This window comes from Rhamphochromis sp. 'chilingali' (assembly GCF_963969265.1).
Source record: "Rhamphochromis sp. 'chilingali' genome assembly, chromosome: 12".
Taxonomy (NCBI): Eukaryota; Metazoa; Chordata; class Actinopteri; order Cichliformes; family Cichlidae; genus Rhamphochromis; species Rhamphochromis sp. 'chilingali'.
The window spans coordinates 3,105,224-3,129,287 of NC_137939.1; the positions used below are offsets into that span (position 1 = coordinate 3,105,224).

The 24,064-nt window shown below is 43.4% G+C and overlaps 1 protein-coding gene across 2 annotated transcripts in view; it reads right to left on the reverse strand.

The window, feature by feature from the left end:
- huwe1 (HECT, UBA and WWE domain containing E3 ubiquitin protein ligase 1) overlaps positions 1-24,064 on the reverse strand; it is a 53,664-nt gene that overhangs the window by 13,231 nt on the left and 16,369 nt on the right. For both annotated transcript variants that reach the window (XM_080899230.1, XM_080899231.1), the window contains exons 20-60: positions 21,294-21,400; positions 20,746-20,923; positions 20,555-20,646; positions 20,253-20,473; positions 20,057-20,114; positions 19,739-19,915; positions 19,317-19,562; positions 18,830-18,963; positions 18,637-18,749; positions 18,365-18,547; positions 18,005-18,221; positions 17,788-17,910; positions 16,418-16,655; positions 15,755-16,102; positions 14,957-15,079; positions 14,762-14,857; positions 14,270-14,539; positions 13,819-13,971; positions 12,135-12,262; positions 11,949-12,030; positions 11,325-11,501; positions 10,668-11,219; positions 10,347-10,542; positions 10,058-10,225; positions 9,807-9,955; positions 9,640-9,706; positions 7,752-7,975; positions 7,452-7,663; positions 7,147-7,329; positions 6,774-6,946; positions 6,555-6,694; positions 6,304-6,379; positions 5,595-5,693; positions 3,275-3,402; positions 3,032-3,191; positions 2,419-2,647; positions 2,128-2,306; positions 1,948-2,037; positions 1,356-1,516; positions 1,190-1,232; positions 4-369 (exon numbers count right to left, since the gene is read on the reverse strand). In XM_080899230.1, the coding sequence (XP_080755356.1) occupies positions 4-369; positions 1,190-1,232; positions 1,356-1,516; positions 1,948-2,037; positions 2,128-2,306; positions 2,419-2,647; positions 3,032-3,191; positions 3,275-3,402; positions 5,595-5,693; positions 6,304-6,379; positions 6,555-6,694; positions 6,774-6,946; positions 7,147-7,329; positions 7,452-7,663; positions 7,752-7,975; positions 9,640-9,706; positions 9,807-9,955; positions 10,058-10,225; positions 10,347-10,542; positions 10,668-11,219; positions 11,325-11,501; positions 11,949-12,030; positions 12,135-12,262; positions 13,819-13,971; positions 14,270-14,539; positions 14,762-14,857; positions 14,957-15,079; positions 15,755-16,102; positions 16,418-16,655; positions 17,788-17,910; positions 18,005-18,221; positions 18,365-18,547; positions 18,637-18,749; positions 18,830-18,963; positions 19,317-19,562; positions 19,739-19,915; positions 20,057-20,114; positions 20,253-20,473; positions 20,555-20,646; positions 20,746-20,923; positions 21,294-21,400 (7,059 nt within the window). The remainder of the gene's footprint in view (positions 1-3; positions 370-1,189; positions 1,233-1,355; positions 1,517-1,947; positions 2,038-2,127; positions 2,307-2,418; positions 2,648-3,031; positions 3,192-3,274; positions 3,403-5,594; positions 5,694-6,303; positions 6,380-6,554; positions 6,695-6,773; positions 6,947-7,146; positions 7,330-7,451; positions 7,664-7,751; positions 7,976-9,639; positions 9,707-9,806; positions 9,956-10,057; positions 10,226-10,346; positions 10,543-10,667; positions 11,220-11,324; positions 11,502-11,948; positions 12,031-12,134; positions 12,263-13,818; positions 13,972-14,269; positions 14,540-14,761; positions 14,858-14,956; positions 15,080-15,754; positions 16,103-16,417; positions 16,656-17,787; positions 17,911-18,004; positions 18,222-18,364; positions 18,548-18,636; positions 18,750-18,829; positions 18,964-19,316; positions 19,563-19,738; positions 19,916-20,056; positions 20,115-20,252; positions 20,474-20,554; positions 20,647-20,745; positions 20,924-21,293; positions 21,401-24,064) is intronic.

Sequence of the window (24,064 nt, forward strand, 5' to 3'; positions counted from 1 at the left end):
TACCTTCCCTGCCTTCATCCAACGTTCCTCCACCACCACCTCCGACTCTCTCACCGATTGCAGGTGCTGGGGACATTTCCATCTGAGATGCCTCCGCTTCACTGTTTGGCCTCTCGGCTGTCGACAAGGGTGGAAGGCCAGCCCCTGCCAAAGCAGCCAGTGAGCTAGCATGCGACTCAGCCAGTAAAAGGTCAGCTATTGGTTGGTGGACCTGCTGACTAATAGCAGTCTCCAGCGAGACTAAGGCCTGTTCATGAGGAGCAGGTGTGGTTGGAGTGACTTCTCCAGATGGTGGGGCAGTGAGGAAGCCCTCTGAAACCCTGGGTGGATCCAGACATGACACAGTACCACCCTGAGCCTGCTCACCCTCTGCAATATTCAAAGAAACACTTGTGTGAAGAAAAGGGACAGTTTAAATTATTTTTATTTGAATAGATTCAAGTCTTAAAAACAATTTACATATCTGACAATGCCTCAACATGACTGTTGCATCTTAATATCACTTTTCTGCTATATCTGCCAGCTACTTGTGCACGTGTTCCTGTTAAAAATATGTAATTACAGTAAACATTTTCCATTCACACAACTGCTTCCAAAAATTTTTCAAAACCCTTTCAAAAAGGTGTTAATAATATTCAAAAAAGGAAAATCAGGGCACAGATATGTCAGAAATAACACTGTGGTGATTAGCTGGTGAATAGCTATTTAACAGATGACAAAGGCCTCTGCTGAGGAAGGCAGTAAGTTGTATAGTTATCTCCTTAACGGGGTGCACAATCCTGATCCCCAACAACAACACAACTTACTACCTCACCACAGCACAGACAATAAAAATAATACACTGAACAAAAGATATACATGTTGTATATCAAAAATGTAAATATTTAGAATAAGGTTCTTAAAACAATGTAGCGGCAATAATTCTCAAAAAAAAAATTACGAGTTAAGAGATCATCTCCTATGAAACAAATGAAGATGTCGAGCTGGTATGGCGTTGCCATAAGAAAGACAGTAGACTGTATAGTTATCTCCCAGATCTGGTGTGATCCTAAAACTATACAAACTACTACCTCATCCCACAGCACGCACAGCAAGCTGGCCACTTGCCTCTGGGTTGTCCAATCCACATAGGTCAAGGAATTTAACATTAAAACAGAAACAAAAGCAAAATCTTTATAAATGTCAGTACCTGCTGTGTTCTCTGCACCATTAACCGTCCCCAATCCAGAACCCTGTGGACACAAAATGCTGATGTTAGGAAAAACAAAACAAAACATGAGTGTATCTACCAAAAATGCATGCACTATTGTATCTGAAAATACATCCTTGTGCACAGACTGCAATCATCTGCTCACCTGCAGGCTCTGTTCTCTGGCCTGTTCTGCTCCAGAGGCCCTCCTTTCATTCTGTTTGGACTCTTCCTCCTCAGCTAGCTGCCGCCTTCTCTTCTCTCTGCGCTCTTCCAATTCCTCATCTCGCAGACTTTCCAGATGCTGCAGGATAGGCACCTTAACCACTAAAAGCAGATGGGGGCATTCAAATCAAAATAGTTTTCAATTTAAACTCAAAAGGTTTGTGAAATGTCACCAAGTCAAAGTAATTTTTGGTCAAGTTACTAAAACATTTTGTTTTTCACTGGTCACCAAAAAAATGTAATGAATTCTAACCATCTCACTAAAAATCAGATCACAACTATGTGAACTGCTGTCTTTAAATAAAATGCAATAAAAAGCCTATATGCTAACTATAGATTTGTCTGAAATTAACAGGGAATGTCCAACCACTTGACTACCATATCCAAATTATTCATGGTCCAGTTCTCAGGAATATAAATATTTTCTGAAGGTACCAAAAAGATGACACACACAATAAATAAAAGAAGTCATAAAATGTTTTCATTAATCATATGACTACCTTACTACCACTGAAAAGAAACCTCTAGTTTACCTGCAACACAGTCGTGCATACTCTCTGCATCCAGCACTTTGCACTCATCTGTCCATCTAGTCAAGGCAGTAGGAATGCTAGAGAGGGTCCCTAAAGAAACAAAAGGATAAAAATGTTACGCATTTAGGTTAATAATAAACCCGACCCCTACAATGCGCTGAAGTCTATGGTAATATATACCCGCTTGACCTCCAGTACTGCTCTGCTCATGGAAGAAGTCGTCCAATAACTCATCATCAGAACGAGCTATGATATGCACATCCTCATTTCCAACCAAAAGGCGGGCGCGACCACGTGATTGTAAAGGCAGAGAACTGGAAAGCTGTAAAATGTCTGCTGCTGCACTGGGACCTAGAAGTCTGAAGAAGAAAGAAAAGAAGGAAATGCCTTTTTAATGTTCAGGCAGACAAAGAAAGCTGGTGTAAAACAGGAGCTGCTTAATAGAGCCACATAAACAAACATGGTTTCAACCTTTGTAAGATAAGTGGAGGGTTGGGCTGACGGTTATGAGGGTAGTGGACATGGATTGTGTGTCCACTGTTGGCAGTGAGCTGACGTAGTGTTCGCTGGCTGCGGCCCATGCCCTGCGCCAAGCGGCTGCTAGTGCCTGCCACACCTAGGGTGAGGGATCCGTGGTCAGCATGACGCACCATCAGTGGGTGGGAGCTAGGGATGTTGCCTGGGGAAGGAGGGATGTCAGCTGATAGAGAAAAACAGAACACAGCACGCAGACATTAGGGAGAAACCTCTAGCATAAACCTAAAAACGTTCATGAAAAGTAAAATTTATTTAAATACATTTTCTGTATCTTATGATTTGTTATTTTTAACAAGCTACTGAACAGGACCACTTAGTAGAGCTAAACATTTTGGTATCAGCACAACGGGTATAATTATTATTCTGCATACTGGTGGTTTTTGCAAGAAACATCAGTACGTGTATCAAACTGAAGCTTTTCTGTTAATCAGGAAGCTCAATTTTATACCAAAAAAATAAAAATAGATTTGCTTAGAAAGGACTCCTTTGGGATTAAGGGCGTGAAAACTACGTGACCTTACAAAAACTATCAGATTATCCCGCTTACCATTGTTGGAGAACATGTTGTCAAACTCTATGATGAGGTCATCATCCCTGTCAAACCTTTCAAAGCGAATGTGTGGTGCAGCATTGATATCAGGGAAGTCTTCGTCCAACTCCATCTCCGAACCTTCATCATCATCATCCTCATCTCCTTCTTCATCATCCTTAACAAATGGTACAGGAAATAAATCTTAAACATAAAGAAAAATCAAGGTTTTTTAACGAGCTTCACTGCATTAACCCCTACCTGATCTTCCTCCTCCTCTTCTTCCTCTTCCTCCTCTTCATCTTGGCTGTCTTCATCATCATTGCTGCCACTAGAATCCTCCTCCTGTGTGTGCTCCTCATCCTCTGGTTCTAAGATGTTCATGGAGTCTGATGGAAGAGCCCGTCAATACTTTACATATACATCTCAACAAATAACAGAACAATAGTGTTCCCTTTCAGTCAATTCACTCAGTACAACACATAAGTATGAGATATCACACCCCACGTGTCCTAGCTAGAGAAACCTTTATTCACTCCTTAAAGGCACACAGATGACCTGTGATGACATGTGCATGACCCTGCCTGCACATATACCCCTTTACATCAGTCATCCCTCAGCTGTTATGCTCTTCACCTCGCTAAAACAATTCTGCATAGTTGCAGCTTGCTGCTGCTTGTTAGCTCTGTTGTCTGCTGCTTGAAGTTAGCTTAACTGCCCCTGGTGGTGCTAGCCATGTTCCCAGAATTTGTCTCCAAGCTAACCGCATCATGGAAACGCGTCACTGTGCATTACTATTGACAGTACATAGAGCTGGAAGGCGCTGAGGAGGCTGGCTTTGTTAACCCACCTCCTATGGAGTCTTCCCTGGCTGATTACCTGGCCCTGTCCCACAACCATCGTGTCGGTGACCCTGCAACTCTGCTGTCCAAGCACTGCAGATTCTCCGCATCGCAGCTGAACAAGATCTATCATGCTCAGGCTGGCACTGTCCGCGTCATGAGCCCCGTCACTATGCTCTAGACCATAGGTGTCAAACTCTGGCCCGTGGGCCAGATTTGGCCCGCAGCCTAATTACAATTGGCCCGCGAAGCCATACCAAATTACTATTAGAGCTGGCCTACTAGTATTATACAGCTAATATATATATTGTTTAGTATTAAGCTTTGCTTGTTCCATATTCAGTTTTTCAGCAAAACTTGTTTGAGTCCATAAGAAGAGATTCATTCTTAAATCTGGAGGAAGATTTTTTTTTTTTCCATAAATATTAACGTTAGCCCACGACCTTGTTCCAGTTTTGAATTTTGGCCCACTGTGTATTTGAGTTTGACACCCTTGCTCTAGACGTTATAGGCGATGTGCCTGGGAGAGCTAGAGTCGCTGGTTCCTGCAGACAGCCCACTGACACCTCTCCTTAACAAGGTCAAGTCAAATGTGCCTCCTAACAAATGCGCAGAGTCATCGTTAGCCCCCCTCAGAAAGAGGGGCGTCCGCATCCTAGCTCATCTATATGACTGGGCTCTTGTCGCTTGCTCCAGAGCGACACAGCTGTCACTGAGTTTCTCTATGAACTTTCAAAAACACCTCACTCTGTTATCAAAGAACCAGGGATTAAGTTAAGTAACCCAACGCTAATCGACATTTAGCAGATTTCTTTCCTCGGTTTGGAAATATGCTAGCTTTCCAGTCACACACATTTGTCGCAGCACATAGTGGCTTTGTTTCATTGCAGCCTCGCTCAGTTTCAGCTCATATGCAGACTACATTTCCAAATGATACTATGGTTTTTGGGCATGATGGCATCTATGATCACGACTAGGACTGTTATAGATCCACAAGCTCTATTGTGGATGTTTTGACATTACTTAAGGAGCTGCTGGATAAGGCCCTTTCGTTTTCTACAATTAAGGTTTATAAGGTTTATATTTAAGCTGGGGTTCACCAGCTGAGACCCATGGTTAGGTCCAGTGTCGCTGAATGGGACTTGTCTTTGGTGCTAGAAGCCCTTTGCTGCCCCCCCTTTGAACCCGTTGAGTATGTGAAATTTCTTTCATATAAAAGACTGCATTGCTTTTCGCTTTGGTTTCTGACCTTCATGCTCCATCTGTGCATCCCTCCTGCACACAGTTCTCTCCTGATGGCTTCAAAATCATATTGTGCCTAAATGCCAAAGGTCATTCCTGCAGCTTACAGCTCAATGGAATTTCAGCTTCTGCTCCATTTCTTTTGCATCTAAGGAGCAGAGGAGGAGGCATTTTGTGCGCAGTGCATGTGCTACATACCGACATTGAGTGCACTCAGAATGTGCGTTTATGTGACCAGTTGTTTGTCTGCTTTGCTAATCCAGCCAGGAGGTAGAGCTCTGTCTAAACAGCGACTGTCTCACTGGATTATAGAAGCTATATCACTGGCGTACCAAGGGTCTCGCTTTGCCCCTGGGCTGCGAGAGCTCATTCCACCAGGGGAATGGCAACATTCCCCAGGGGCGTGATATCTCGTACTTATGTGTTGTACCGAGTGAATCGACTGAACGGGAACAGAAGTTATATCTATAACTGTTCATTTTGTCAAAATGTTGTACCTTCCCGGTTGGCCTGAAGAGTTGATGCTTGGCTAATATTGGAGGGGGCTTCATCCATCAACACGTCCTCTTGCGATTCATCTTCACCACTGCGTCCAACTAATCAACAGAACAAACAAACGCTACATCAGCTCTGGGCTGTTCTGCCTGTTTGTAATCAAGAGTGAACTCAGTTTGAAATCATACATAATTATAAATAAATAAATAAATAAATAAATAAATAAATAACACTGCTTGTGCTTCAATGGTAAATGGTCTGTATTTATATAGCGCTTTACTAGTCCCTAAGGACCCCAAAGCGCTTTACATATCCAGTCATCCACCCATCCACACACACATCCACACACTGGTGATGTCTAGCTACATTGTAGCCACAGCCACCCTGGGGCGCACTGACAGAGGCGAGGCTGCCGGACACTGGCGCCACCAGGCCCTCTGACCACCACCAGTAGGCAATGGGTGAAGTGTCTTGCCCAAGGACACAACGACTGAGACTGTCAGAGCCGGGGCTCGAACCTGCAACCTTCCAATTACAAGGCGAACTCCCAACTCTTGAGCCACAATCGCCCCAATGCTTCAATGCACTGACTTGTTTCCTACACCTATTACAGAAAGGTTAAGTTATCACAAGCAGTGCAGAGAACTGCTCCATACTTTTCATTGCCCAGCAACACTCACTGTCACCCCTGAAATGAATCCAGTTGCCTACCTATAATTGTGCTGTTGACAGTGCCAGCATCTCTCTCCAACAGCTCATCAATCAGATCCACCAACTCATTCTCTACCTGCATGGAAAGGAAATGATATACACAGTCAGCCTTCACATGGTGCACAAAATGAATGGGTATCCACACACTTATGTGCTGACCTTTAATTACAAATGTTACAGATCAGGGGATCTGAGTGTAGTTTGAGCTATTGTGTGCGTTGTGTGTAATGCAATGTTAATACATTATTTACCTGCATAGCCTGTGTGCTAAGAACCTCTGGCTGGCCAGCAATGACCACTGCATCTCCCTCAGTTTCTCCATCCATCAGATCAGTGTCTGTTCCTTGGACCCTGTGGCTGCCATCCACTGGCTCTGCCTCACCCGACTCTCCTACAACAGATGGCCCACATGAGCATCATACATTTGAAAAGTAGGCTATTAAAGCATTTCATCTGTCTCATGTGGATACCTTGGTCCTGAGTGTTGCTGTTGCTGTCCCTGGCAGTGCCCACAGGGTCGTGTTCAGTCTTGTTCTTGCTGGAGCCTCCCTTGCCCCCAAAGAGACTGCTAGGCTGGTTAACAATTCGTGAGAGAGTTTCCAGTGGCTTCAAGGCAGCATTCACTGTGTTGGCCATGTTGGGACTAAAGCAAAGGACACAAAGGGAAAATAAGGAGCCCTTTCAGATTAATTTCTTTAGTATTAATAACTGCTGAAAAACCAACTTGATTCTGAAACAGAACTACTCACAAAAATGTATTATGACAGAAGTGAACCTAAGTTATATGAGTAGTAACTGGTAAACCAGATAACTACTGGCTAATTTTTCAGGCTAATCTTATACCTGGACAAATCCAAGCTGTGTGGCACACGTGCCAAGTCATTGACCAGTCCTTTTTTAAGGAAGAGCCTTATAATGTTGTTCATGCCGTTATGTTGCGTCTTGGCTGCTGCTGTGCTATAGAAACTGGATGTTGAAGGGCATGACTCCATGATGGTGCTAATGATACACATCACTGCCTGAAGCCTGTAAAATAGGTTTGCCAAGATGAGAGAAAATGGGTTGGCATAGATTTAGAAAAAACAAACAACAACAATAACAAAACCCCACACACAGTCAGGGTTGTATGACATTTCTATTCCATTTACCTGGCATGTTTTTCAGCACCTTCTGGCATCGCTAGGGCTCGACTTAGGGCAGCCTTTACCTCATTCACTAAGGACACCTGGGCATCAGTGCCTGTTCCAGCAGCTGCTAAGCTGGCTAGAAAAAGACGTGCCAATGCTGGGGTGTCCTTGTCCTCTGAGTTCTGGGTGTGAGGCAGCAAGTGGTCGAGCACAAAGGCTAGGACACTGCAATCCTGTTAGGATACATGCATGTCAAAATGAGTTGAGAGGCTTGAGAATACAATGTGTGAATGGCTGAGAAGAGTTTGTTCAGCTACCCACCTCCTTAATGAGCTCAGACTGCCCAGCTGTATAACAGTAGGAGGCGATTAGCGTGGCGATTCCCACGTAGGAGCGCACTAGCTCAGCCAGTAGTCTCAGGATGGTAGAAGTAGGCATGAGAGGTTTGCTTGCCTTGACCTTAGCTGCTTTACTCTCATCTGAAGTGGTACCCTTCTCTCCCTCCTGCTCCTTCTTCTCTTCCCGCATTTCTTCTGGTGTGGAGGCTGAGGAAGTTAGCATAACACAATAAGTTATGCCTTGTATAAAACTGAACTCACTTAACGGCGTCCAGTGGACGGTCTGTGTATTCAACCCCACCTCTGGCGCCGGTGTCCACCTCTCAATTTTAAATTCATGTAGACACTGAGGGTTCTCAGTGTCTACACTGAGGGGCCGTGCTAACACCTGCTGCTCTCTGGCAGCAGCACCATGCTCTCCCGTGTTTTAAGTGCACCTTAGAACAACACGCAGCAACACTACACATGAGCGAGACAACACTACACATGAGCGAGAGGAGGGAGGTTTGGGGTCTTCACACACCCCTGTTCTCTGCTGGCCATCGGGGCGGGGGGGCTGGGAGGAGGTGTTGGTCGTCCGATTGGGATCTGGGATGCGGGGCCTCTCTGCTGCTGCGGAGCCTGGGGCTGTCTGCTTGCCTCCACCCCGGGGGAAAGGGTAACATCTCCTGGGTCTAGGTGCCGTTTCCCCCTCCAGGGGTGAGGGTACCTGGACCCGGGGTATAGAGTTTGTTTGGGGAGTGTGATTATGTGTACAGTGTCCATGTATGTCTATCCCTACGTTGAGTCAGTGCTGAGTATTTGTATATGTGTGCATGAGGGTGGGAATGCATGTTTGTGTCTGTGTGTGCCTGTTTGTCTGTGTCTATAGGTCAGGTCGGGTCTTAGACTCCACCTCTCTGGGAACTCCCAGGCCCTCCAAAGGCCTATCTCCCACTGCAGCCCCCTCTGGCTTCTGCTCCGTGGCTACTAGGTGACCCCTCATCTGGGGCTCTCAGTTCTTCCTAGGAGGGTGGCACGGATGCCCCTCCGGTGGTCCTCCTTGGGCTCTCGCACTCTGGGGCCTCTGGATGTCTGGAGGCTGGATCTCCATGCCTGCTTCATGCCCTGGGGGACGGGGCTATGGCTCTCTACATCCTCTAGCAGACCATTACATGGGGAAACCTTTTGAATACAAGCGCGCTGATCCACACAGGTGTGCACACGGGTGTTCACTGTTCATAGACATAAACTACACCTCTATTGGCTGCTATTTCCAAGCACATTATGCGCTGTCGGTCCTGCTTGCTGCACAACAACATTCAATATTTAGTGTTTACTGCTGTTTACACTTAGCTAGATTAAGATGATAGTGTTGTGTTTAGTATGTTGCTCTGTTTTTTTTTTTGCTTGTTTTTTCTTCTTTTTCTCTCAACAGGTGATCCAGGAGATTTTTTTCTCCTGTTTCTCTTTTTAAGTGCCCTTTCTCACTGTCCCTCTTCCCTTCTGTTTTTCTTTCCCTTCATCTTTCTTTCTCCCTTTCCTATCCCTCAGTCATGTCTGTCCCATCTGTAACAAGTGAAAATAAAATAAAATAAACAATAACAACAAAGGTTGATCAAATGGACCAATACGGCAAGGCCGTGATGATCCATTTGGCAAAGTAAATCCGTTGGGTATCCTTGTTGGTCTTCAGACAACAATTCTGACGGCTAAAGAACCAAATGGGACAGGCAAAAAAACAAAAAAAACAAAAAACTGAACTCACAAGAAGTGAGTTCACAGTGAAGTTCACCGAATTCACATGAGGCAATGTTTCAGCCCTGCGATTTATTTTGCACTTAAAATAAGAAAACTCTCTATTCGCAGGTGTTAAGAGCTTTTAGTCTCACCTTCTCCTTGTGGTGTACCAGACTGGGAAGACTCTGCAACGCCTCCATCAGCAGCAAATACTTGACTCTGAAAAGAAGAAATGGTTTTATTATCAACTTAGAAACAGATACAAATGGCACACTCCAGTGCACATGCACAATAGGATTATATGTCACTGAAGACTCACGTTGATATGGAATGCAGACTGGGAGTCAAAGTCACTTCCTTGACGGGTGAGCCGATACTGCTGGTAAACATCATCACCAACATCCTGCAAAATCTGGCAAAGGTCTTGACCACCGGGTACAGCTGCTGCACGTTCTTCTGGACGCTCGGCTGAGACACACACAAATGCATTAATACCCGAAATGTTCAAACGACTTTTGGTGCAAATTACACAAAAATTTCTCAAGTCAATATCTTGTTAAAATGTCTTACGTTCTTCAGGAGCATGGTAGGCAGCCAAAGCATTAAGCATGTCATAGATGACCTCTTTGATGGTGTCAGGGATCGGTGGTAATGGTGATAGTTTCAGAGGAGTGGTCTTCACCAGCTGCACAGCATTAGGTCCCTTAATTCGAAGGTTCTCAAACTCATCGTCAGAAGCTGGAGGAAAAAGAATGTATGCAAAGAACATATATTACAGGAAGCAATGTGTATTATAGCTCAATTATTTTTAATTTACTTAAAAAGAAACTTCACATATTGGAGAAGTTTGCACACTTACTGGTGCCAGCTCCACGAGGTGCAGGTAGAGCAATGCGGATACAGTTGCTAGCAGTTTCAGTAAAACATTCAGGGTTACGGCAGGCAGCCGGCCCCAGGACACGAAGCACATAATTGATTTCTCTGGAACCAAGGCTGCCTGATACTACTCCTGATGTGGTACTACCTGCTCCACTTGTTACTGCTGATCTCACCACCTGTTACAACAAAAATTGGCTTATGTTATTAGACAATATAGTTTAAATGATGCTATAGTTTAAATACCAGAAGCTTTTAAACATGTTGAGTTTTATTTAAAGTTTCAGTATGAAACTAGATTTACCTTCTCCATGGTGTGTCGCAGTGTGGCTGGATCTTCTATGATGTGTCTGAACAACAGAGTAACCAGTGGTGTGAAGCCATTGAAGCCAGAGCTCTGTGTCAACCCCAAAATCATCCGTGTGCTCTTCAGCTCAGCAAACATCATTGCATAGTGGTGATTGCGTGTGAGGCGCAAACAGAGACGCAGTGTAGCATGAAGGGTGTCTGGGTCCACAGGGACACTAATCATACTGACACAGGCCCGAATAAGAACGGTGGTCATGTCCTCAGTTAGGCCTTGCACAACAATATCAGATCCCTGAGAGTAGTCAGACTCCAGGGAAGATGAGGGGCCAGATGTCGCCTCCTTCAGCTGGCTGGTATCATCCTTAGGAGCGTTCATCTCCACTGCTGTTCCCGAATCTAAATCGCTCTGGCTTTCTTCCACTTTGCCCCGGTCGCTCTCCTCTCGCTCAGAATCCGTAACACTACCAGTTTTGGAAGGCTTGGGGATGCGAGGCACTTTCTGAAGAGTGAGCATAACTGGCCTCCTATTACCGGTCTCTTCATTTACCTGCCCAATAAAGTTGTGTTAGAAAAGGGAACCAGCCAAGTCTATTAACACAATTAACCTTAAAAAGGGATATTCTCTGGAAAAATATAAAAGGAATATGTATACCTGCACCATGGTGTTAAACTGCACAGTGTATCTCCGCCGTCCAGCTGTGAAGCGGACACTGCTCTCTCCAGCCCTCCATGCTGAATCAATGGTACTGTTGTTGGAAGCACTGTAGCTGCACCAACGGCCTGAGCGGTCATCAAACCATCGCCAGTTATTCCCATTTGGCTGCAAATACTAGAAGGCAACCAAGACAAATTGTTCATAACTGTACAAGAGAGATGTAGCAGAATAACACAAATACCCTCCAACAAAGTTTATGCAAGAAATCTTGATATAAATTTAAAAACAAACAAACTCAACAACTTAAATCAGTATTTGTGGATAAAGGTTTGTACAGGATTACATACATGTTGTCCAATTCCTATACACTCATTACCTGTAAAAATACCTTTGTGTATAGTTATAGCTAATTCTACACAAGACTCTAATAAAGAAATCCAAGAGTAATCAATATGTATACAAGCAAAATGCTGCTCTTCCCCCCACCCTTACCCTCATATATACTCATTTTTATTGCTGTGCCAAGGCTGATCTTTTCATTTTTTACTTCACTACTATAATTTGTAGCTGTGTTTTTTACATTTTGTTTTGGCTTTGTGTTGTTGTTGTTTTTTTTTTTACCTTGTTCATTTGTTCCCGGCGCTTTGAAGAGACTGCCATCTTTTCATAGAAATCAATGATCAACAGCACTGGTGTGATCCATCTGCAGAAAAAAGTCATCACAAAAACATATCAGCGCTATGATGATGAAAAGCTGGTGTCATATTTGCAAGTGATAAGATCTTTGTAGGGGTGTGCAAAACTCACTTCGGTGTCTGGATGTCTTTGTGTTCTTTAGCTGCTTGCAGACAAGGCTGCACAACCTCGAGCAGCTTTATGAGCAAATCAAGAATTCCACTGTTCTCAATCACTCTGGCACCCAGCAGCTTTAGTTCCTACAGAAAACGAAAACAAGTAATTCCATGAGATGCATAGGTAATCAGCGACACTTCATTTGTCTACTCAAACCCTTATAAGATTTCAACATTACTGTTCAGACTCATCTTAAGGTGTACAAAGGACTTAAGGACACTGTGCATACCCTTCCCTGGTTCACTTCAGATGAACTGGGGCACAGTGTGCATGTTGCATGATTTGTAGCCGCACCAAAGCGTGAAACTGTAATGCTTCCTCTATGACAAATTGCTGTTTGTATGTGGCGCTATAAAAGGTACATGAGAGGACAATGTGTCATGTCTTCCAAAATATGCCTCGATTTGATGTAGAGAAAAAAAATTCATGAATTCATCAAACTCTTTGTGCTTTTCAACAATCACTGTGCATGAAGTACAGAGAGTGAGAGGATGAGGAAAAATGAGTCTGAACTCTCAGACATAGTGAAGCACACTATAAAAACAATCTTGCCTAGTCTCAGAACTTCCTCCTAATCTATTTAAACAAAAGAAAGAAAGAAAAACGTGTACATAAATGCCGCCGCAACTTAGTACTTGGTAAAAACACTTTTGTAACATGGACAGCCCCCCAAAAGAACAAAAACAAAATAATATTCTTGGAACGGTCCTATAACCTCGGCCCACGTTCCTTTTCCAAGTGTCTCTTATTCCTGGAAGCATTGCACAAGCACAACCGTTTTGTCTCTAAAAATCCTCCCTAAAAACATCATTCCCAAAGCATAATGATGCACTCAATCTGTGTCACTGTAAGGATAGTATTATGGGGTTTTTTTTGTGGAATGGTATTACCTAAGATTACATTATCTATGTTTTGTTTCACTTTAATGAAGTGTGATTCATAAACACAAAATCTGAAATGTGGCAAGAGTTCAATCTTTATGTTGTGTGAAAGACGAATTTGCTGGCATTTGCCTTTCATTGAGGAGTCATGCCCGTGTGACTACTATACCATAAAGGCTTTAATGGTGGAATGCTCTAACCAATGGTTGTCATCCAATACATTTTTCATCCATATTCATTCATAAAGGAACTTTGGATTAATATTCAGTGGCCACTGGGGCTTGGGTTGTTTTTGGTAGTGGTGGTTGCTTCCTTCATTTAAAAATGAATGAGCCTACTGTGCCTTAGGATAATTAAATACTGCAAAAATGTATTTCTATCCTTGCCCAGATCTGTGCCTAGAGATAATCTAATCTTGCAGGTCTCTCAACGTAATGGATTGCTTTTCACTTACATAAACCATTAAACTGAGGTTTTCCATAACAAGGTGTGCCTTTTCCAATTCTGTCCAATGAATTCACTTAGGCGCACGTCTTCTTCAATCCAGTTTAAGAAATACTTAAAGACCATATGGTGTTAAAGTGTAAAAATGCTTCTGTAATTGGAATTTCTGCCATTTTCAAATAAAACATTTGTAGCAAAGAATTGATTAAGGAGTCTGTAATAATCCAAAATGTAGAAACCTTAAGCGGGCCTAACACTTTTCAAATGCACTGTATGGATAAACATTCTATGACAAGAACCTAAAATTCTGGTACCTCAAAGAGCAGCGTGAGCAGCAGAATTCGTGTTGCCAGCTTGGAGGCCTGGGGCAGTGTGGCCATCTGCCTGGTCCACTCAGACACCGTCTTTGTGTCACTGGTAGTCAGCGGCTCAGCTGCTTTGATCAGCACGTCTGCTGCCTCCCACACCTACACACAACATGTCAACAATCAGGCTTATACAAGTGTACAAATGGCTATTGTTAGGGTCACTATGATGCTTAACTTTTCTTTTTTAAAAGAAGTGACGACAATCACATCTTTCAAATGTACAGAGGTGCTTATGAACTGCATTACTGCCTTACCTGCATTCAAAATGTACTAACAACATTCCACCTGAGAAGGTTCAAAGTAAGAGACTTGCCTACCTTTTTCAAGTCCATGAAAAACCTGCATTTTAAATTTAAATAAACTTGTAGAGCAGGCTACAGTATTAACATCTACTGACCTGTTGGACAACTTGACCAAGGATGAGATCCCTGTATTCAGGGCCACTTCTCTTTATGGCAGTCATTAGCAGGTCGCACAGTCGGTAGACTGTGTCAGGTAGCTCATCCAAAAGATGGAAGCAGCCAGGCAGCATGGTGTCAGTGAAGGCATGTAGCTCCTGGGGGTCCAGTGGCTCAGCCTCCATGAAGCGCTCCAAGCATCGTGCCTCCTCCTCTTCTGCCCGTTCCCTGGCTCTTCTGTCCTCCTCCTCTCGCCGTCGTGCTGCTTCCTAAAGGAGACACACCAACGATCAACAGTTATTTAGCTAAACAGTAAACTAATCCTTCATTCAGTTTCAATGAACAAAAAATGTTTTACACTAGGCAAGGCAAGGCAAGTTTATTTGTATAGCACAATTCAACAACAAGGTGATTCAAAGTGCTTTACAGAGACATTAGAAACAAAAACAAATAAAAAGCACTACGCTTTTTTCTCGAAAAAAGAAACACACCTCAGGAGAGTCGGAGCGCTGCTCCATGCTAACCTCTTGCCCGAGTGACATGGCAATTGCTCTCATCATCTGGTCTTCTTCGGACATAGTTAGATCCTAGATGGAATAAGAGCAACAATGTTAGCTACCCAAGTCTCTCTCAAACATTGTAAAGGACTAAAGTACTGTGTGTGTGTTTTTGTGTATAAAGCTTACTCTTACTGCTCCACCAAGAAGTGGAGGAGGGTGTGTAAGGAGGTACTCGGTGGCCTGCTCCATGGTGCTGGTGTTCAGTAGAGCCTCCATGGCATGTTCTCTTGAGAAACCCATATCCATCAGCTGGAACACCACACCACAGAAAGACAGAGAGAGATGAGGTTGTGAAAAAAGAAACTATAAAAGGACGTTACATAACAATGTCACATAAGTGAGTGATAGCAAACTAGTTTGCATGCTGAAGGAAAAAAAAAAAGTCATTCTTTCTGAAACATGACAGAGGCCTCTATAAATTCTCTCTCTAATCTCTCTCAAGCCCCCAAACAAACCTTGTCCCAACACTATTATTATAGCACTGAAATTTGTCTCTCAAGTCCTTATTTTTTTCTTCAATATGACTCTTTCCTTCATTTCCTTACTCTCTCCAAGTTGTTTCTCAATTTCTCCCTTTCTCTGGCTGCAGGGTGGTGGTGGTGGTGTTACATTTCCTAAACCCAGAATCATCGGCATCTAGATATAAAATTACGCAGTTAACCTGTACTCTCACATCTACCTGCAGCACTAGCATAACAAGCTAAAAAAAATATTGCTGCTGGAATAATGTTATATAATGGAATAATGTTACATCAGACAACTTATGAAAAACAAACCAAAAAAATATCTGTCACTACAGTGAGAAGTTCCACATATTTTGAGTTGGTAGATTTTTTACACCAAATGCCCTTCCTGAGGCAGTCCCCCAAACTGTGACTAAAATCAGGTGAGAAAGATCAATTTGCCACAGCTTTCCCTACATACCTGTGTTAGCTGAGCCTGGTTAACTTGGGGCTCGCGGCGAGGCGTAGAATTGGTAGAATCATCAGCTGGTCCTCCTGTTGGCCCTCCAGAAGTTGATCCACTCACTGGCGGTGCCTCTCCACTTGATGAAGATGCTCCTGGAGTCGTGCCAGGTCCCAACGAACCGGCAGAGGTTCCCTCATCATCTGGGCGCACTGTTCCCTCCCTCTCTTTTGCCAGGCGCTCCTGAATAACAGGCTCCCCTCTTAGTATGTGGCAGAGAATAGCCAACATGGATTCAGCCATCCTACCCCCATACACCTTCAGTGGCTTCCGATTCCACAGATTGCGAATGCAGCTGAATGCAGCCTTTATGAAAGAGAAACTGTGTTACAATAATAAAACACCAACAGAATCCTTAGATTAATACAAACAAAAAAAACTACCATATTTAAAGCCTACAAAAAAATTAATACAGTATAAAGAATTTCTAGGGGGCATGAAGATCATGGACATTTGTTGCAATCCTTTTTCATTTTTCTCTGCACAGTACTAAAAATGCAGAAATACAACTGAGCAACTGTTTTTGAAAACACAGGGATAAATGCTCATCTCTTTCATCTTTTCAAAAGACAAAATCTCTTAGAAATCACTTAGAAATTGGTTATTTTAGTTAATACTGACCTTCTGGGTGACAATAAGGAACCTTAGGGCACTGAACTGTGGCATGGTGGGTGTAACTCCAGGCATTTTAGCTGGCAAGGAATGGGGTGAGTCCAGCACAGTGCTTGGATTCACCATCTTCTCCACCAGCATTAACCAGGCATCCAGGAACTCCCCTGTCCCATCTGGTAGATCAGCATGCTCCAGACCCTCAGATACAGGTACCTTCCCTCCCATTGACAGTGCCCAGTTAAATGTCCTGTTAAAAAAAACAAAACTCAACCAATTAAACTAAGTAAATGTCAAAATAATATTTTTGGGGGATGGGCAAAAAAATGATGTCTGTAATTATTGAAAAAATGAAACATGAGTGACAGTGGTATATTGGTTAGCACCATCACCTGACAGCAAAGTTTTGGATTCAAATTCATTGGCCATCTAAGGCCTTTCTACATAAACTTGCATGTTCTCCCTGTACGTGTGTCGGTTCTCTCTGGGTACACTGGCTTCCTCCCATAGTCCAAAGACATGGACGTTAGGTTAACTGGCGATACTGAACTGGCTGTAGCTGTGAATATAAGTGTGAATGAGTGTCTGTTTCTCCATTAGCCCTGTGATAGAGTGCTTAACTGTCCACAGTGCATTCTGCCTCACGCATTACGACAACTGATTCAGCCCCCTGTAACCCTAAATTGGACAAGCGGTTAAGAAAAATGGATGTGGGGATAGATCACGAAACTAGGATTTCATTTTAATGAAAGTGTATGGTCTTAATTGAAGTAAAGCTTTATCTGCATAATTAGCGATCAGGTCAGTGAGAAGGAGTGTCAAGTAGAACGTAAAGTAGCAGAGGCAAATGCCTTTAGAAAGTTTCAAAAAAATGAATGCACAATTTTAGAAGAAAACCTGCGTCACAAATGGCGGGAGACAACCATTTATTTCAAGAATTCTATGAGAATTGTCAAAAACACTTGTGTGTCTAGTCTCCCCATTTCCAGCACAGTACATAAAAACAAAGATGGCAGAGAGCAGTCATATCAAGCATACCAAGTCCAAAAGTAAGATGAATTTCTGAGTTGTATGTTGTCTGCTTGGCAAACTCTACCAAAGTCACACCATTTGAGTTTGAGTATATGCCCATATGAATAAAGGCCTGGTGGCTGCTAGCTGCAGCTACGCAGTGGTCTTTTAACACACAAAAGTCACCCACTTCCATAAACAGCAGTCCTACAAACAACGAGGTACTCGTGTTCTTTAAAGTAAAGGCCCCGACTTGTGGCAAGAATTTCACTGCATGTTAAAATAAGCTTCTCATCACAAACAACATAACATTTCTATTTTTGCCCATAATTGTGCTCTACAACTTGATTGCACCATACAATATGACTCACTCAAATAAGGCATCATGTCCTCCAGAGCAAAAGAACTTTTGCAGCATAAGGTGGTAAGGGTACTTCCTTTCATCAAACAACATAGGAGATGTGAAACCCACTGAGCAGATGAAAAAAGTCAACCTGCCAGGGAAAGAAAAAATATATATTGTTCAATATCATTGCTTGTGATAAGCACATAATAGCAAAAGAGGTGGCAGTGCCAAATTCCTCTTACCTAAAGCGAGGGGTGGGTGTGTAGGGTGGAGGCTGCCAACTTAGACCCTTGGTGAGCAGCTTGGTGAGAGCAGAAGCAGTGGCCCTGGCAGCAGGTGTTGGGGTAGTGCCTGTACTTGTGGCATGGTGGGAGCGACGTTGGCGCACTGGGGAGCCCACGCACAGTTTTACTAGCAAGCCAAAGAGCTCGGCCAGAGCCCTACCTAACCGAGATGAAGCTGCAAAGACACACGTGGATAGGTAAGACAAACTTTGACTTTCAAAAAAAAAAAAAGTGTTAAATATTGTAAGATAAAAGGAAAAAATAAAAAAAAATTACAGACACAAAAATATAATATGTGTGCCTTGGACATACTCCTACCAGAGAGTAAGGGCTTAATTTGTTTGATGCGGGTGGCCATAGCTGGAGTAAGTTTGGACTTGGTCTTTGGGTCTGCTGCAGAGGGTTCATCTGTCTCCATGGGAGCCAAGGTATCCCCATCTAGACCCATGCCTTCTAATAGACCACCAGCAGAGGAATCCACAGACACTGCCTCTGATTCTGCTGGATGAATGTGGACAAGTATGTATTTGTTAAAGGGTGCTCCAAGGACATCCTAGTTTTTAATGAACAAGTTTAAATGGTTACATTACCAGTTCTCCTAGAGCCAGAGGCTGAAGATGCTGTTGTGTTGCCAGATGGCTTTTCCTCTTTGGGAACAAGTTTTTGCATGTCGGCCTGGCCAAACTCACATCCTGGAGGCAAACTGTTAAGAAACAAGCAATAGGTTGTTAGGGGTGATAACTACAAAGTTTAGGTAAAGGAGTAAAGGATAAGATTACTCACCTGTTAGGGGTGCAAAGGGACAGTAGCACAGTGCTCTCCCATACCAGAGAGCAGTAGAGCTGGCTGAGCTTGCTGAGAACACTCAGGCCAAGCTGAGAGCCCCACTGGTTTACTGAAATGGCTCTGATTTCACTCTGTTTAGAAGACAACAGAAATATTTAGAGTTGTTGAATCAATTTGGCTCTCACTTGTCAAACAAAGGCTGAGTTTTCATTCATTAGAAAAAGAAAAGTAAATTCTATGTTTTTGAGATCTAACATTTGGATTTCAATGTGTTTCTGTCCTCATAAGGCATCTGCATAGTGGACTGAACAGAAAATAATTAGCTGCATAGGCACTTGCTTCTAATAGTTTTTGGAAATCACAACATGGGTGGAGACCCACCTTCTGAACTGTAGTGTTTTGAGGTCAAGTAGTTTTATTTTTTCTCTCTCTCTCACACTCTCTCTCACACACACACACACACACACACACACTCTGTGTTTACCTGTCCGACTCTGCAGGTATGGACAAACATGAGGATGTAAGCATGCGCTGCAGTAAGAGCATGTAGAAGGGGTGTTGCCCGAGCTGACAATGTGGCATCTGTGACGTGGCCTGCATTAGCCAGTTCTCTGAGAAGCACAGACCCACCAGGCACCTCAATTGGTCGATGAAGTGGCTCCAGAGATGTCAAAATACTGTCCAGTTGGCACAGGCCCTCTTGGAGTACTTTAGGCTCATGTGAGAGAGTCTAAAGGGAAGGATTGAGTCATTTTCAAATTGCCCACGAACTGCCTATTAAAACAAGTGTACGGAGTGCAACAGCAATGTGCATTCCATGTGTGCCAATTTCTTAAAAAAAAAAAAAAAGAAATAAAAAATAAAGAAACTGGAAATAAATTCCAGTGATCTTTAGGTTATGCTCACCAGTATCGACTTGCAGACACCAGCAACTGCTTGGCAAGCAGCTGAGGTGGGAAAGTCTATGGGCAAGTTGGGCAGGCCCAGAATAGAGACCAGGGGCAGAAGCCCCTTCTGGTTGACAAATTCTTGACAATGGTCATCTGTGGTGTTGTTGCTTAGAATGGATTCCACAAACTTCATCTGGAGAACGTATGCACACCAAATTATGGACTTAAGTGATGAAGGTATCCACTGCTTTAACAGCTTACACCATTTCCCAATTATTACTTAAAATATATTGGACCATAAACCAGACAGTACAACCACTGTGCAAAGACTTACCACATTAAGAATATAATCCATTAGAGGAATGGGTATCCGTTCCTCAGTGCCAACCACCCTGCAAGAATGCACACATGATCAAAACTTCAACCACCAACCGTATATTTGAAATTTTGTCAATTAACCTGGAAAAGTAATTAAAGTCTGTAAAGACAGTTTTTTTCTTTTCTATTGTGTTATGAACTCAGAGTCATACAGTTCAAGTGGCACTGACTGTCTGCTGCTCTCTGCTTCCCCCTGCTGCTGGCTGAATGTGTGAAGGGCCTCCTCTTCCTCTTCATCCTCACTTGAAGCTTCTTCGGCAGCATGGCTGGAGCGTGCTGGTGGAACTGCAACAGTACCATCTGCTTTCTGGATAGATGGTTTCTGGCAGATGTACTCAGGAGCTCGACCTAGGTTGCAGATCTCCTCAAGCAACTGTAACAGCAATTTTGCTTTAGATACCTTGACATGTTCTGTTTCAACACTTGAAATATTTTTAAATCAAATTTGGACTACCTTAATAATGGCAGTAGTAGCATCTGTTTTCAAAGTGGGCTGGTGCCTCATTAGTTCATCCACAGCACTACCCAAGTTGGATGCAGTGTCACCTGAATTAAAACAAACAACATGTTATGCAATGAAATGTGGTTCACAGGCAAAGACAAAAAAACACCAAAGACAAAAAATAAACAACAGGGGAACCTCACCCAAAGGGTCAGAGCTACGCCGTCGTCGCATTGCAGGCAGGTAGTCAGGAGACAAAAGCACTTTGAAGAGTCGCTCAAAGGGCTGGCACTGAACGAAGGAGTGCAAACCTCTCGCATTCAAGCAGAGGGCACTGAACACATTGGGTAGAGAACCCAATACTTCGCGGGTAGCAGGAACCTGCAAAAGCGTTTGAAATGTTTTACTGTTTTTCAAGTTAAAGGCCCACTATTAGCCTGTATTTTTTTTTGTAAGAACAGTGGTTGCATACATTGAAATGCTTTCCAGTAATGTTAACCTGTTTATAAAATATATATTATGACTGAATTGTTGTTATAATAGTCAAATTTATAAATCAACACATGTGCAAGTCTGATTCCTGACGTTTGGATAATAGGTAACCATGTTATATCATCCATCCATATCTAAAAACAAAGAAATAATTAATTCTAAGAATCTATTAAGTGTACAAAGACACAGACATCAAAACTGATATTGAACTGCCACAAGTGGTCAAAGACATTAAGAAAAGAAAGAGCTAGAAACTCACATCTTTGATGAGAAGGGCATGCAGCATGACATCAGTCAGACCATTATCCTGCAAAGAGGAGAGCAGAGATGGCTCCTGGAACACAAACACCGTCACCACTTCTGTCGCTAAAAAACAGAAAGACAAAAACAAAAATGGGGGTGGTGGGGAAAGAAATCATAAGCCAATAAAATATTAAATTGATCAAAATACAGGGAGTGCAGAATTATTAGGCAAATGAGTATTTTGTCCACATCATCCTCTTCATGCATGTTGTCTTACTCCAAGCTGTATAGGCTCGAAAGCCTACTACCAATTAAGCATATTAGGTGATGTGCATCTCTGTAATGAGAAGGGGTGTGGTCTAATGACATCAACACCCTATATCAGGTGTGCATAATTATTAGGCAACGTCCTTTCCTTTGGCAAAATGGGTCAAAAGAAGGACTTGACAGGCTCAGAAAAGTCAAAAATAGTGAGATATCTTGCAGAGGGATGCAGCAGTCTCAAAATTGCAAAGCTTCTGAAGCGTGATCATCGAACAATCAAGCGTTTCATTCAAAATAGTCAACAGGGTCGCAAGAAGCGTGTGGAAAAACCAAGGCGCAAAATAACTGCCCATGAACTGAGAAAAGTCAAGCGTGCAGCTGCCAAGATGCCACTTGCCACCAGTTTGGCCATATTTCAGAGCTGCAACATCACTGGAGTGCCCAAAAGCACAAGGTGTGCAATACTCAGAGATATGGCCAAGGTAAGAAAGGCTGAAAGACGACCACCACTGAACAAGACACACAAGCTGAAACGTCAAGACTGGGCCAAGAAATATCTCAAGACTGGTTTTTCTAAGGTTTTATGGACTGATGAAATGAGAGTGAGTCTTGATGGGCCAGATGGATGGGCCCGTGGCTGGATTGGTAAAGGGCAGAGAGCTCCAGTCCGACTCAGACGCCAGCAAGGTGGAGGTGGAGTACTGGTTTGGGCTGGTATCATCAAAGATGAGCTTGTGGGGCCTTTTCGGGTTGAGGATGGAGTCAAGCTCAACTCCCAGTCCTACTGCCAGTTTCTGGAAGACACCTTCTTCAAGCAGTGGTACAGGAAGAAGTCTGCATCCTTCAAGAAAAACATGATTTTCATGCAGGACAATGCTCCATCACACGCGTCCAAGTACTCCACAGCGTGGCTGGCAAGAAAGGGTATAAAAGAAGAAAAACTAATGACATGGCCTCCTTGTTCACCTGATCTGAACCCCATTGAGAACCTGTGGTCCATCATCAAATGTGAGATTTACAAGGAGGGAAAACAGTACACCTCTCTGAACAGTGTCTGGGAGGCTGTGGTTGCTGCTGCACGCAATGTTGATGGTGAACAGATCAAAACACTGACAGAATCCATGGATGGCAGGCTTTTGAGTGTCCTTGCAAAGAAAGGTGGCTATATTGGTCGCTGATTTGTTTTTGTTTTATTTTTGAATGTCAGAAATGTATATTTGTGAATGTGGAGATGTTATATTGGTTTCACTGGTAAAAATAAATAATTGAAATGGGTATATTTGTGTTTTTTGTTAAGTTGCCTAATAATTATGCACAGTAATAGTCACCTGCACACACAGATATCCCCCTAAAATAGCTAAAACTAAAAACAAACTACCGTATTTTCACGACCATAAGGCGCACTGTGCTAAAAGGCGCAGTCTCAGTTATGTGTGCCCTTACTGTATTTAACACACACATAAGGCGCACTGGACCATAGGGCGCATACAAGTACCGTATGCGTATTTAAAAATAAAGCGGGAGCAAACGTGAATTCGGTACCTTACTCACATTTCTATTGCCGGTAATCGTCATCATCAACAACACACAAGCATACAAGTGTGCATATTTAAAAATAAAGCAGGAGCAAAACAAAGTTTGGTACTCACATTTTTATCATCAATTAAACCCATCGAAGTCCTCATCCTCTGTGTCTGAATTGAACAGCTGCGCTAAATCTCCATCAAACATGCCAGGTTCACTGTCTTCACCGTCAGAGTCACTTTCCGTGCCGTGCGGCTCCTCGGAAACGATGCCGGCTTTTGCGAAAGCTCGAACAACAGTGCCAGCAGACATGTTAGCCCAAGCATCTACAATCCATTGGCAAATTGTGGCGTAACTCGCCCGGCGCTGCCTTCCACTCTTAGTGAAACTGTGGTCTCCACCGGTCATCCATCGCTCCCAGGCCGCTCGCAGCCTTACTTTGAACGGGCGGTTCACACCGATGTCCAGCGGTTGGAGTTCCTTTGTCAGGCCTCCCGGAATGACAGCAAGCTCACAGTTCCTTTGTTTCACTAGTTTTTTTCACATCGGCTGTGAGATGGGCACGCATAGAGTCACAGATCAACAGCGATGGTGATGCGTGGAAAAAACCACCTGGTCTCCTTACATACACCTCCCTCAGCCACTCTTTCATCATTTCCTCATCCATCCAGCCCTTTTCATTTGCCTTAATGATGATTTCTGCTGGAAACTTCTCTTTAGGCAAAGTCTTTCGCTTAAAAATCACCATAGGCGGCAGTTTCTGTCCATTAGCATGGCAGCCAAGCACAACAGTAAAAGAAGACTTTTCATACCCCGTTGTGCGTATCGCTACCGTGCTGGTCCCCTTCTTCTCCACAGTGTGACTCACCGGGATGTCAAAAGTGAGCGGGACCTCGTCCATGTTTGTGATGTGGCTGGGCTGGATGTTTTTGTCGCCGATGTGTTTGCTGCAGTAGGAGCGGAAGATGGCCAGCTTTTCCTTATAATCCGCTGGAAGTT